Source organism: Hyla sarda, chromosome 8 (assembly GCF_029499605.1).
Source record: "Hyla sarda isolate aHylSar1 chromosome 8, aHylSar1.hap1, whole genome shotgun sequence".
Taxonomy (NCBI): Eukaryota; Metazoa; Chordata; class Amphibia; order Anura; family Hylidae; genus Hyla; species Hyla sarda.
In genome coordinates this window covers 70,324,456-70,338,136 of record NC_079196.1, presented here as the reverse complement: position 1 = coordinate 70,338,136, position 13,681 = coordinate 70,324,456, and the positions used below count along the sequence as shown (strand labels likewise).

The window sequence follows — 13,681 nt, the reverse complement described above, 5'->3', positions numbered from 1 at the left end:
ATCCCGGGGGCCTTGATCCCGCCGCCAATGCCGGGGATCGGGGGCCCCCGCATCAGATGAGGACTCCAGGAGGAGTGGGTGCCGTTAGGGACACCTCCACAGCAGGCGTCCTGATTCGTTGGCCGGTAACTGCCGACGAATCAGGACGATAGTGAGGTGGCACCACCTCACTCCTGCTGCTAAAGGGTGATAGGTGCCGTATCGGACGGCAGCTATCACCCTTTTTTTCGCAGCAAGTCGCAGATCTAAACTGATTTGCGGCAATCGCCGACATGGGGGGCGGGGGTACTCCAAGGGGTTTGCAAGGGGGGGGGGGGCCTGCTAAATGATTTCAGCAGGCATCCCGGAACGAAACTCTCACGGGTGTACAGGTATGCCTTGTGACCTTAAGCACCAGGACATCAGAAGTAATTTACAAATCTGTTTAACTTTCTGGCACCAGTTGATTTAAAAAAAAAAAAGTTTTCCACTGGCGTACCCCTTTAAGCTGACATTTCACACTTCATAAATTGACTCTTGTCCTTTTCTCACCACTACTCTTCAGAACACTATCTCTATAGTATCTCTCAAACTTCTTGCACCCTAACGTGCTTTATGTGTGCCACCTGTTATATCTGATTTTGTTTGTACATGATAGTGCTATATAATCATCATCATTCTCTGTCACATACCCACCTTTCTGGAACGACTACTTCTGCACTGGCTTGACGCCTGACTCTTGGTGGTGCTGGTCGAGCACTTCCAGGTCGAGGGATTTTTCTACAATTGATAAAATATAGGCAGAATTAAAAATTACAGTCAGTTACGTTAACTGCATTGATCACCATATTTATAATACAAATTAAAAGTCATTGAGGACTTACTTCTGTGCAGCAATATTTGTCTCTGCAACATTATGACTTTCAGAATTATGCAACTCTGTAACTCCACCTTCTAAGGACAAAAGAAAGGGAAATCAACCACCAAAACTGTGGTACATAGTACAATAAAAAAATAAAATAAAAATTCAACAAAAAACAAACACATGTCAATCAAGGTGGACCTAGGAGGGAAGGAGATAGATATTTCTGTATATGAATTAAATGTTATTTTTGTTCTAAAAATGTATCTAATCCTCTTTTTAAAGCCCTCAACTGTCCAGGCGCCTTGGCTTTGGTGACTAAACCTGTTTTTCTTCTGGTAGAGGGAGTGCCCATTGTCTTTTAAGGGGGTTTACTTGGAACAGTTTTTCCCCATATTTTTATGGGTAATTTTTATACTTAAATATGTTGATCACATTCCCCCTTTAAAAGGAGATCTGCAGAGAAAAAAAAAATTTACCCCCCTACCTGAAGGATCGGGGATTAGTGTCCTATAGCGGAGGGTCCAACCACTGGGACCCCCCACGATTTCTCGTACAGGGCCCTGGCTCGGCTCCTCTAATACGCATTTACTCAGCATGGAAGCTGTATGGGAGAGGTGGAGACACAGTGTTTGTGTGTCTCTGCCTCTCCCTTGGAGATGAATGGAGGGGGCTTGTTTCGACCTGCTTCTGGATGCAACAAGTCATTAAAGTAGAAGAGCAGGGGGCCCCGTACAGGAGACTGCTAGGACCCCCACGATCAGACGCCGTGTATATCCTCTCTTCTCAAACTTTCCTCTTAGCAAAGATGTTCCATGCCCCATAATAGTGTAGCTGTATCCCTCTGTATCTTTTCCAGCACCAGGATGTCTTATTGATAAACCGGCGCTCAAAACTGAACAGCATACACCAAGGGAGGCAGCACCAGTGATTTATAATGCATGGTATCACACAATAAATATTTGCCTAAGCTGGTAAAACTGTGCAAATAATAATACAACTATTAACATTTCCTGCTACTGAAAATGATATATATATATATATATATATATATATATATATATATTAGTCCCCTAACCATTTGGTGAGGCCACTGCTCCACACAGTCCAGATCCCCATTCACCACAAAAGAGCGGGCCCAAAATATATATATCTCCTTGTAATTAATGTTACAAAGATCTTACCTTCATCACTGGCTGTCTCTCCTGGAAAATGGGAAAAGGCAAACATTACAATCCTGTAACTTTAACCAATATAGATAATATGCATTTCATCCAAATCCTTTGGCACAGTGTCCCAATTTTTCTTTGACAACAAATGTTGGAGAAAGAAAGTTAGGACATGTTAAATGCCAACAAGCTGACCTTTTGTTAATCATGAGAAATAAGCTGCCACCCGAAATGTTTGGCGTTCTCCACTGCCCACCGAGGACATATGGAACCTTGGCCAAGCTGAGCATACAATTGTATGAGCAGTCAGGAGTAACAGCTATCGGCTGAACAACTAACAGGTGAATGGATACCTTTTGAGCAACTTGTGTGGGTAAATAACTGTATACAAACTCTAGTTGGATCATTTGAAGCCATAGTGTATATAAATAAATGAAAAATTCTAAGGCTGGGTTCACACTACGATTTTCTATGCAGTTTTTTTTATCAGGTTTTTGATAAAAAACTGATTCCTCAAAAGCTGACTAAACTGCATCAAAACGTGTGTACAAAGTTTTATCTGTATACGGTTGAAAACCGTATACGGTTTGAAAAATGATGTCCGGTTGCATCCGTTTTTTAAGAAAAAAAAACGAATACGTTTTGAACTTTTCACTTCATTATGAATAAAGTTTCACTTGTTTGATTGAAAATTCCAAGAAAAAAAAAATGTGCAAAGTCAAAAACCGTATGGTAAAAACTGGATGGAACTGTACGCACATACAGGTCTGTACGGTTCCCAATGACTCCCATGTTTTAAAAAAACGTATACGGGTCAATACGGTTTTTCACCTGGACCAAAAAACGTGGTAGCCCACGGTTTTCTGTCCAGAAAAAAAAAAAAGTTAAAAACCGTGTGGTGTGAAAAACGCACCATATTGCATACAGTTTTGAATGGAAAGTCTATGGCCACGGTTTTCTGTACGGTTGCATACGGTTTTTTGAAAAAAAAAAGTATCCAAAAACTGTATAGAAAATCGTAGTGTGAACCCACCCTAACTTTTATAAAAACTGGAAATCCATACTGACATGTTACTGCTGCAGCAATCTAAGCATATAGGGGGATATTTATCAAAACCTGTGCAGAGGAAAAGTTGCCCATAGCAACCAATCAGATCGCTTCTTTCATTTTGCACAAATGAAAGAAGCGATCAGATTGGTTGCTATGGGAACCTGGGCAACTTATCCTCTGCACTGGTTTTGATAAATCTCCCCCATAATACTGAAGATCCAATTGTCACTGCTGTTTAAAGAGTTCAATGCTTTTCTACACACAGGCCTTTCTCAACCACTTATTGACTGCCTTACATCTTTAAAAGGGTTATCCAGGAATCGAAAAACAGACCCAACTTCTTTCAAAGACCACCCCCTGTCTGTCTCCACTTTGGGTATGGTATTAAAACTTGGCTCCATTCACTTCAATGGAACTGAGATGCAGAACCGCACCCAACCTGGAGACAGACAGGGAGTGGCCTTTGAAAGAAATTATTTCTGTTTTTCGATTCCTGGATAACCCCTTTAAACACTAGTCATTAATGGACTTAAAGCCAGACTGCCATCTTTTAACGGTGGCAGCCTAACTGCTTTTATGCCCCCCCCCCCCTCCCGTGCTGACATCGCAGAGACCCAACTGTAAAAACGATAGCCAGGACCCCATGCCTACTGCCAGGAGTGGAGAAACCACTGTTCTGGAAGTTAAGACATTACATGCCAAGGTCAAAACATGACCCGCTGCATGTACCAGAACTAAAGGGGTCTCCTACCTGATCTTAAGCCCAGCGACTAGATCGCCGAGTGTACACTGGTCTCTCTGGAGGCTGGGGTCTTTCAACAAAGTAGTAGAACAGTGTATTATGTAAGCGATCAGAAGACTGATGGTGAAAGTGCCCTAGTGGGACCAGTTAAAAAGTAAAAAAATAAAGTTGTATTAAATAATGAAAAATAAGTCCTCAACACAGCCACCTCTTTCAAACAAAAAATGCATACCCTCCCCCATATAAAATACATTTATACATTTTAGTGTAAAACATAAAATAAATAAATAACCTACACATATTTGGCATCACCACGTACGTAACAACCCAAACTATAAAAAAGATATCATTACTTATACTGCACAGTAAAAGCTGTAAACGTTTAAAACTAAAATGAGAAAAAAAAAACTCAAATGAGAAAAAAAATGAAAACATTTCTGTTCTTATTTCCAGGGCACATTTATTGATGGCCTGTCCTTAGGATAGGCCAATAATATGAGAGCAGTGGTTGGTCGACTCGTGGAATCCCCACTAGTCAGCCGACTGAAGGGCCCCCATCTGAGCGCTGTGGCCTCTTCTCTTTCTACCAGGCACATTGCTATACATTCGGTAGCCGCTGTACCTAAAAAATAGGTTGTGCTTCAATACCAGGTAGAACCACTACTAAGTGCGAAGCAGTAAACCTGATAGAAAGTGAAAAGGTTGCAGCCCCACTGATCAAATATGGACCCAACTTAAAGGGGTACTCGGGTGGAAAAAAATGTTTTTAAATCAACTGGTGCCAGAAAGTTTAACAGATCAGTTTTTTTCTTCCTCACTTTTTTCTGCCTCACCTTTAAAAAATCATAACCCTTTCAATTTTGCGCCTACAGACCCATATGATGGCTTGTTTTTTGCGCCACCAATTTTACTTTGCAATGACATCAGTCATTTAACCATTTTGTAACTTTTTGGGGCTACCGTTTCTACACAGAGCACTTTTCGGTAAAAATGATCCTATCTTAATTCTGTAGGTCCATACGATTAAAATGATACCCAACTTACATAGGTTTGATTTTGTTTTACTTCCGGTGAAAATTATAACTGTTCGCGCAAAAATTAGTAGGTTTCAAAATATTTTTCTGCATACAGGGCGGTATGAAGGCTCATTTTTTGCTCCATTATCTGAAGGTTTTTATCAGTACAATTTATGTTTTGATGTGACTTTCTGATCGTTTTTTTATACATTTTTTTTATGGTATACATAAAAACCCAAAATAAACAATTTGAACTGGAATTTTATTAAGAGTACGCCATTGACCGTGTGGTTTAGTTAACATTATATTTTTATAGTTCAGACATTTACCCACATGGGGATACCACATATGTTTAGATTTAATTTTGTTTACATTTTCTTTTTTAAATGGGAAAAGTGAGTGATTCAAACTTTTATTAGGGATGGGGTTAAATCGCATTTATTAACTATTTTTTTTAAACTTTTTTTACATCTTTATAGCCCCCATAGGGGACTATAACATGCAATCTTCTGATTGCATACATTTTTGTACAGTGTTATTGGCGCTCTGCTGCTCCAGCCTGGATCTCAGGGATGAAGCAGTAGATCGCAGAATGGACTTCGAGGAGGAAGGTAGGGAACTTCCTCGCTTCTTTTCAGCTGATCGGGACCGCGGTGGTCCCAATCAGGTCCGCTGAGCTGCTGGGAAGCATTTTTTTTTTTTTTTTTACATTTTAGACACGGTGATCAACTTTTATCTAAGGCGTTTATACCGGACATCACCACGATCTGTGATGTCCATTATTAGCCATGGCTCCCAGCCATTGGTAGGTGCTGGGACCGACCCGCTATGACACTGGGTCAGCGTATGACCCCACGTTATAGCACGGGAGCGGGCGCAGGATGTACAGGTACGCCCTGCGTCCTTAAGAGGTTAAAAAAAATCATAATTCTTCCAGTACATATAAGCTGCTGTATGCTCCACAGCAAGTTCATTTCTATTTGAATTTCTTTACTGTCTGACCACAGTGCTCTCTGCTGACACCTCTTTCCATATGAGGCACTGTCTAGAACAGGATAGGTTTGCTATGGGGATTTCCTCCTGCTCCGGACAGTTCCTGACACAGAGAGAGGTGTCAGCAGAGAGCACTGTGGTCAGACAGAAAAGAAATCCAAAAAGAAAAAGAACTTCCTCTGTAGTATACAGCAGCTGATAAGTACTGGGAGGATTAAGATTTTTTAAACCTCTGTAAGAACTTTTTAAAACATGGAATTGACATTAAATACTCTGATGAGGTTTTGCCCATGGTTGAAATTCTTTTGGTCCTGCTGGTTACGACTATAAATGGTTTCTACTTTCATTCAGCTTGTTAAAATTAAGTTTGTAAAAAATTCTGAAACCATGACAGTACATAGCAATTTACATACCATGAATATCACTTACCAGGAATTTTTGTTTAAAGGGGTACTCCGAGGAACTAAACCCACAGCCCATCCTTTCCCTCTCACCAACCTATTTAAATATCATTCATTAGCTATATAGAGCAGTTGCCACTTTCAGCTGTCACTTACCGTATATACTCGAGTATAAGCCGACCCGAGTATAAGCCGAGACCCCTAATTTCAACCCAAAATCCCAGGAAAAGTTATTGACTCGAGTATAAGCCTAGGGTGGGAAATACCTCATCCCCCCCTGTCATCATCCAGACCCGTCATTAACATCCTCATCATCATCCCCTTGTCATCATCCCACACATCCCCCCTTCATCATCCCCTTGCCATCATCCCACACATCCCCCCTTGTCATCATCCCACACATCCCCCCCTTCATCATCCCCTTATCATCCCACACATCCCCCCTTCATCATCCCCTTATCATCCCGCACATCCCCCCTTCATCATCCCCTTATCATCCCACACATCCCCCCCTTCATCATCCCCTTATCATCCCACACATCCCCCCTTCATCATCCCCTTGTAATCATCCCACACCCCCCCTTCATCATCCCCACCCCCCTTCATCACCCCCACACCCCCCCTTCATCATCCTCTTCTCATCATTCGCCCTCAGTGGTCTTCAACCTGCGGACCTCCAGAGGTTTCAAAACTACAACTCCCAGCAAGCCCGGGCAGCCATCGGCTGTCCGGGCTTGCTGGGAGTTGTAGTTTTGAAACCTCCGGAGGTCCGCAGGTTGAAGACCACTGCGGCCTTCAACATCATCCAGCCCCCTCTCACCCCCTTTAGTTCTGAGTACTCACCTCCGCTCGGCGCTGGTCCGGTCCTGCAGGGCTGTCCGGTGAGGAGGTGGTCCGGAGAGGAGGTGGTCCGGGCTGCTATCTTCACCGGGGGCGCCTCTTCTCCGCGCTTCCGGCCCGGAATAGAGGCGTTGCCTTGACAATGACGCAGAAGTACGTTGGCAATGAACGCACCTCTGCGTCGTTGTCACGGCAACGTGACTATTCTGAGGCCGGGCCCGAAGCGCTTAGAAGAGGCCTCCCCGGTGAAGATAGCAGCCCGGAACCACTATCCCACCGGACCACCTCCTCACCGGACAGTCCTGCAGGACCGGACCAGCGCCGAGCGGAGGTGAGTACTCAGAACTAAAGGGGGTGAGAGGGGGCTGGATGATGTTGAAGGCCGCAGTGGTCTTCAACCTGCGGACCTCCGGAGGTTTCAAAACTACAACTCCCAGCAAGCCCGGACAGCCGATGGCTGCCCGGGCTTGCTGGGAGATGTAGTTTTGAAACCTCTGGAAGTCCGCAGGTTGAAGACCACTGCGGGTGGGGGAGTTCACTCGAGTATAAGCCGAGGGGGGTGTTTTCAGCACGAAAAATCGTGCTGAAAAACTCGGCTTATACTCGAGTATATACGGTACATGCAGGGAGTGAGAGAAAGACATCATATTCAGATCCTACTTGTTTTTGTGCAAACCCCTCAATGAGACTAGCACCCACCCTCCTGCAAGACAAACACCACATGATTTCTGGCTTCACAACCACACCTCCCCTTCCCCTCCCTTTGTGAGGACCTTGCGGCAGATTCTCAGTCACAACTCAGCACATAACTGCTCTTTTCCTGCTGTAGATCTTATCACTGACTGCTGCCATTCAGAGCATAGCATGATTCATTGCTTGGGGGGGGATAGTTTAAAAGAAAAGACATATAGTGTGTGCTGCTGACTTCACACAGATAGTGAAAGGAATTGGCTTGGCAGCCATTACACAGATCTGCACTGACTTCTGGGAGTTGTAGTCTGGTCTGCAAGCAAGGAGAAGAATATTAATGAGACTACATGGGCTACAAGAGCTGCCAAAACCACATGGATAACTACAGGGGACACAGAACAGGTACTGTAGTGGCTTTGGGGCATTTTTATTTTTCTTAACTTCCCCGGAGCACCCCTTTAAATAAAAATATACCCCATCATTATACGACGGCACAACAGGTGTAGCTATATTAAACCTCACCTTCACCTGTAGGTTTTGCTGGCCTTCTCTCTCGCAGTTTTGAGGCTGATGGTCGTGAATTTTTTGATTGGACAGGAGGTTTCTAAAAAAAATAAATAAATAAATAAATAAAGCAACTGAAAATTATTAACATGTAAAAATAAAATAAAACTACTTCTATAATATACACACATATGCTGAATTATTAAAAACTGCAAATATATTAAGCTAAGCAGTATATACCTCCTCTTCAGCATGAAAGGACTCCATGGACAATGCAAAAACAAACAAAATTATTACAATGACAAGATGTAGTCTTGATGGAAATAGTCACAAAATGCAAACCACTATCAAATGCAATGTGCAGCAATAACTATTCTATCCTAATCACCAGACCACTAGGAGTTCACATATTGCACTGACACTGGCAAGATGTTTCTCAATATGGAATTCTGCCGTTTCCCTTTTCCAAATTAACATCAATTTTTAATGCAGAACATCTAAAACCAGCATCTTCCACTAAACTATCTGTTAACAAGAGTTGAATATTTACACCACAATAAACTTTTATTTCTCTGAGACCGAGGGACTGGATTAGAACCAATATTGCTGACAAAATCTTACACCAATTCAATGGACTGGAAGGAATATTTGCACAACTTTCTTTGTACATTATACATGGTATAAAGCTCCACAAATACCTCTTTATTTGTAAGGAGCTTCTCTTTCCCTGAAGAGACCTCTGAGGTTTTCCTTGTAGACTCCTCGGAACCTTTATGCTGTAAAAAGACATTCCTTTAAATCTTGGAGAAGTAAGCAGCAGAGCCGATGACACAGGATAATTTGTAAAACCGTACAAAACAGTACAAAACCGACAGACACAATAATATCAGGAACATGCTGTCATGTGTGTCTCGAACTAGGATAGTACTGCATACTGATCTCAGCCCACTCTGTACTCCCCCAAAGCACTTCCACTGTACAGATATGGCGGAACATTCTAATAGGTTAAAGGGAAGGTGTCAGCAGATACATGCTGCCCTAAGCGGTGCTAAGCAGCACTGAGAAGCTCTCTGATTCTACCAGCCTGCCATATAACAGATACAACATTATACATGTTATAAATTCTCCACAACTATGCACCAGCCTGCCAATAATGGGGATTCATGGTTTTACCTTGTTTTCTGTCCTTTCTTGATCTTGTGGCTTTTCATCTCTTTCAGTCTGGTGATCATTATCCCTTCCACGTTCCTTCCTTCTTTCCCTCTCAGGGTCTCTCTCCCTTTTGCGCTCTTTATCCCTCTCTCGGGTTCGTGATTTTTCTTGTTCCCGGTCCCTGCTACGCTCCCCATGATCACCATCTCTGTCACGATTGCGATGTTCTGAATCCTTTTCTTTGTCCGTGTTTCGCTCCTGTTCTCGATCTCTCTCTCGTACTTTCTCCCTTGTTCTGTCCTTCTCTTTTCCATGACTCCCTTCACTTCTTCTCTCCCTTTCCCTGCCTTTCTCTCGCTCAGACTTTTCTTTACTTCTTTCCTTATCCGTCTCTGACCGGGACTCTCTCACTTTGTTCTTTTCCTTTTCATTTTTCTCCCCCTCTCGCAAGCCATCTCTCTCAGTCTCTCCATTTCTCTCCCTTTCCTTTCTCCTTTCCCGCTCTTTTTTCTCTTCCTCTTTAACTTGTCTGTCCTTCCTATCTTGACTTCCACTTCTTTCTCTGATTTCAGTTTCTCTTTTGTCCTAAAAATAAATAAATAACTAAATAAAATATATTTCCCAATGGACATTTCTTCCATCAATATTACATGGCAAACGGTTTGTCTGAATAAAGAACACATTAATGTATATGCCCATTATGGAAGAACAACTTCAACTGCTATGCAAAAACATCCTTCCACATGCAGAATATTAAAAGACAAATATTTTTAAAGAAAAGGCACAGAGATTTTGGGCCTTAAGTTTGACTTTAATATTTTAAGAATGTTACTGTATACCATTATATATTTGGGGTTTTGTTTTAACTTTTTTTTCTCACACAAACAACTCCTAGACATGTTTTTCTGTCTGATAACACAGTGCCACGGTGGTTTAATGCAATACAGTGAAGAGGACTCTAAACTTGTGACAGAGGTGTCTACAAGGGTATGTGGTCAAGAGGCTTGTCATCAAATTCTATGTACTGTACTCTTATCAAGACCTTGCCCAAATTGGATATTAAGAGTCAATCTGTTACCATTTATACCATCCACGATAGCTGATCACTAGGTAGGTTTTAGTAAGTCAAGGTCTGCAGTGAACAATATCAGGAAGGTGTTGGCAGCCATGGATAGCTTTCAGTGCAATCTCAAGCCAGACTCCCACCCCGCCCTGCTAATCCAAGATGCCCCTCCTGTTCCATCTTGCAATCAAACCACTGGTGCGTTCTTTGGGCTACTCTGATCTGTATTTAGGTATCCAGGTAGGATCAAGTGAAGTGAAACCGATCTGATTGATGGTGTGCAACGGGTCCTAGACTTCCTTTCCTACTTCTAGTTTTTTTCGGGATACAAAAGGTAATGCGTCTAAAAGAATGCTATTATCCCTGGGGTCAGTCTCTCTGAAAATGGAAAATCTGACATTGGGAATTAGGGGGTGACAGTGACCTTCTCCTCTATCACTTATTTGGGGATAAAGATAGGGAGGACGCCAGACACACTTTTTTTTCTTTAACTATAGCCCCTACTTTAAGAAAATGTTTGCGGAACTTAAACGCTGGTAACATTTGCCCTTATCCTTTTTTGAGCCACTGCCACCAGCTAAAAATGACCAATTTCATTAGATTACTGCATCGGCTACAAACCTTGCCAATGCCCCTAGAACATGTTGACGTATGGTGTCTTAACTCCCATATGTTGTAAGACAACCAGGTCTACGCTTTTTGTTCCACCAGACTCACAGATCTGCCAAGCACACACTAGACAACATCGTAGGTCAAAATCCCAGGAAAGTTTCTATAGTCTTGCTATACCTTGTTTTTCAGAATCGTTTCCTTAACCTTGACCTGCACACACCGTTGAGGACATGGGAGCGATGGACAGGTGACTGACATTTCTGCTTCTATCGGGATGGGTGGTGGTTGAAAAATGTATTATCAATGAACGGTGAAAACATTCTTTAAACTGGTCTACACTGCATTATACGGTTTCAATATTCTCCTCTGTATGAATTTTCCAGATAACGCGCTGCCACAACTGCAAGACTCATTGTTAAGTTTTATGGAAATTTCAAACCCTGCCATGCTCTTTAACCAGCTTCGGCCTCCTGAAGGTGGCTTAAACAGGGTAAATAAGATACCCAAAATAATCCATGTTGGTCTCTTGTAAGTGCTGCGCTGCCTATTCGCCAACTGGACTGAACTACAGATTGTGATCTTCCCAGGAATTTTATGTACCATGGCCTTTGTTTTGGTGCTTTTGTGCCAATATTTTCATGATTTGTATTATTTCCTTGTTTTTCTAAAAATGTTTTTTTTAAAAATAGATTACAAAAAAAAAGCCATTATGTTGGTAGACTTTGTAAAATAATGAAAGGAGGTAATGTAACCATATCCCCATATACTTACAGTGATCATCTTGCATCTGAATGTACCAAGGTAGATCAGATTAGTGACTCCAACTTACTTCTCTCTCCTTGTGACTTCTCCTCTCTTCATCCTTTGCTTCTCTGTTTTCTTTGTCCTGAGATTTGGAACTTGATGGTGGCTTTCCTCCTTTAAGGTCTACTTTCTCGCCTGACAATATCCTCTTCACTGCATCATCACTGGATAACTGTTTAAAAAGAAATAAATGGAATGGATACATGAAGATTATTATTGCTTCAAGATACATCACTCATGCAAATGTACCAATATCATTCATGTGAATGTCCCCATAACGTTCCCCAAGTGACATCACACACTTACTTTATTCAAACAGCATTTTCCTATGGCTTGTAGAAATTCATTGGTCTTTTCTGGTTCATGTCCCGCTACAACACGAGCTGGCTTTACAGAAAGAGGCTCACCGGTGACTAGAGTGACAACATCCACTGCCTTTTGTAAGAAGTTGATTTTGGCATCTTTATCCTAAGCGGCAAGAAGAAGACAAAATGATGTGAGGTGTTGCTTGCAAATCATATAGACTATTATCAGGCTTATTGAAAATAGTTTGACACCTTGGGACACCCTGGTAAATCTACTTCTGGAAAAATGATAAGGGGGTAACCAGGACTTCTCTTGCCAACATGTTTCGCACACTAGTTTTGACGGTTCATCAGGGAATAAGAGAAGACCACAGAATGGTGCGACAGATGCTGCTAATTGCAACATCATAATCAATAATACACAATTGTTCCAAAGAAATATAAAAAATATAAGAATAGAACGGGTCAATAGGTGTTCGTCCGAGATAGTTATAATTGTATTTTAGGATCAGGTTAGTATAATAGCCACACATAACATATGTAGTCAGATTGGCATCCAGGGTCCCTTAATAGCCCATATTGATGGTCAATTTCAATCAGTAGGGCTTAACCAGATGATGCTAAGGCCCTAAAACACGGGATAAAACACACTATCAATGCACATAAATTGAGGCAAATGACGACACAGACTCCTATAGAATGCAGTATGAAGATAGGATAAGCAGTCGTCCGGCTGAGGAAGATACTCCTACCGTGTCCACCGAGGACGCCGTCAGGCAGGAGTATTTTAACAGGTCTGCCGATTGAATCTTGGCCTGGATTATACATCATTATTTACAGAACTTTTGTGCAATAACCCTGGTAACTTGGTGTGACTGTATACAACTTTGTTGCCCAGACATCATTTCCTGCATTCCCAGTATCAGTCACATTCTCTTTCTAGTTAATATATGAATCGATTTAGCTTTCCCTCACCATTAAGGGATTGTATAAAAATGTTAATAATTACAGTGGTCCCTCAAGTTACAATATTCATTGGTTCCAGGACGACCATTGTATGTTGAAACCATTGTATGTTGAGACCGTACTATGGAAACCTGGTAATTGGTTCTGAAGCCCCCAAAATGTCATCCAAAAATAGGAAAAAGTGAGGATTAAAGAAAAATAAGTAGATAACCAATATATATAAAGCAAATCCTTACATATAAAAGTAAGAAACATCTGCTGGGAGCTGTAAATCACTGTCTAAGTCAGTGTTTCCCAAGCAGGGTGCCTCCAGCTGTTGCAAAACTAAAACTCCCAGCATGCCCGGACAGCCGTTGGCTGTCCGGGCATGCTGGGAGTTGTAGTTTTGCAACAGCTGGAGGCACCCTGCTTGGGAAACAATGGTTTATGTAGAGGACAGGAGCTTCTTCAGGGTCCTATACAGTACACACAGTGTCCCAAATGGAGCCGCCCTTACTTGGTGTCCAAAGGAGCAGCTCACCCTGGCACAGAT

General features: G+C 42.1%; 1 protein-coding gene and 1 long non-coding RNA gene across 8 annotated transcripts in view; one reads left to right on the top strand and one right to left on the bottom strand.

Annotated features, from left to right (window-relative positions):
- Positions 1–11,880, top strand: part of LOC130285148 (uncharacterized) — a 38,878-nt gene extending 26,998 nt beyond the window's left edge. The window contains exons 4-5 of the long non-coding RNA XR_008847269.1: positions 11,264–11,321; positions 11,458–11,880. This is a non-coding gene — a long non-coding RNA (uncharacterized LOC130285148). The remainder of the gene's footprint in view (positions 1–11,263; positions 11,322–11,457) is intronic.
- TRAF3IP1 (TRAF3 interacting protein 1) overlaps positions 1–13,681 on the bottom strand; it is a 76,500-nt gene that overhangs the window by 45,843 nt on the left and 16,976 nt on the right. For 2 of the 7 annotated variants that reach the window (XR_008847267.1, XM_056536408.1), the window contains exons 3-11: positions 12,185–12,346; positions 11,904–12,050; positions 9,421–9,984; positions 8,946–9,023; positions 8,266–8,347; positions 8,036–8,056; positions 2,026–2,046; positions 864–933; positions 676–759 (exon numbers count right to left, since the gene is read on the bottom strand). Coding sequence is in view for 6 of the 7 variants with exons in the window: in XM_056536408.1 (XP_056392383.1) it covers positions 676–759; positions 864–933; positions 2,026–2,046; positions 8,036–8,056; positions 8,266–8,347; positions 8,946–9,023; positions 9,421–9,984; positions 11,904–12,050; positions 12,185–12,346 (1,229 nt within the window). In the remaining variant the exon portion in view is untranslated. The remainder of the gene's footprint in view (positions 1–675; positions 760–863; positions 934–2,025; positions 2,047–8,035; positions 8,057–8,265; positions 8,348–8,945; positions 9,024–9,420; positions 9,985–11,903; positions 12,051–12,184; positions 12,347–13,681) is intronic. The other 5 variants (XM_056536411.1, XM_056536410.1, XM_056536409.1 and 2 more) reach the window with 5 other exon arrangements.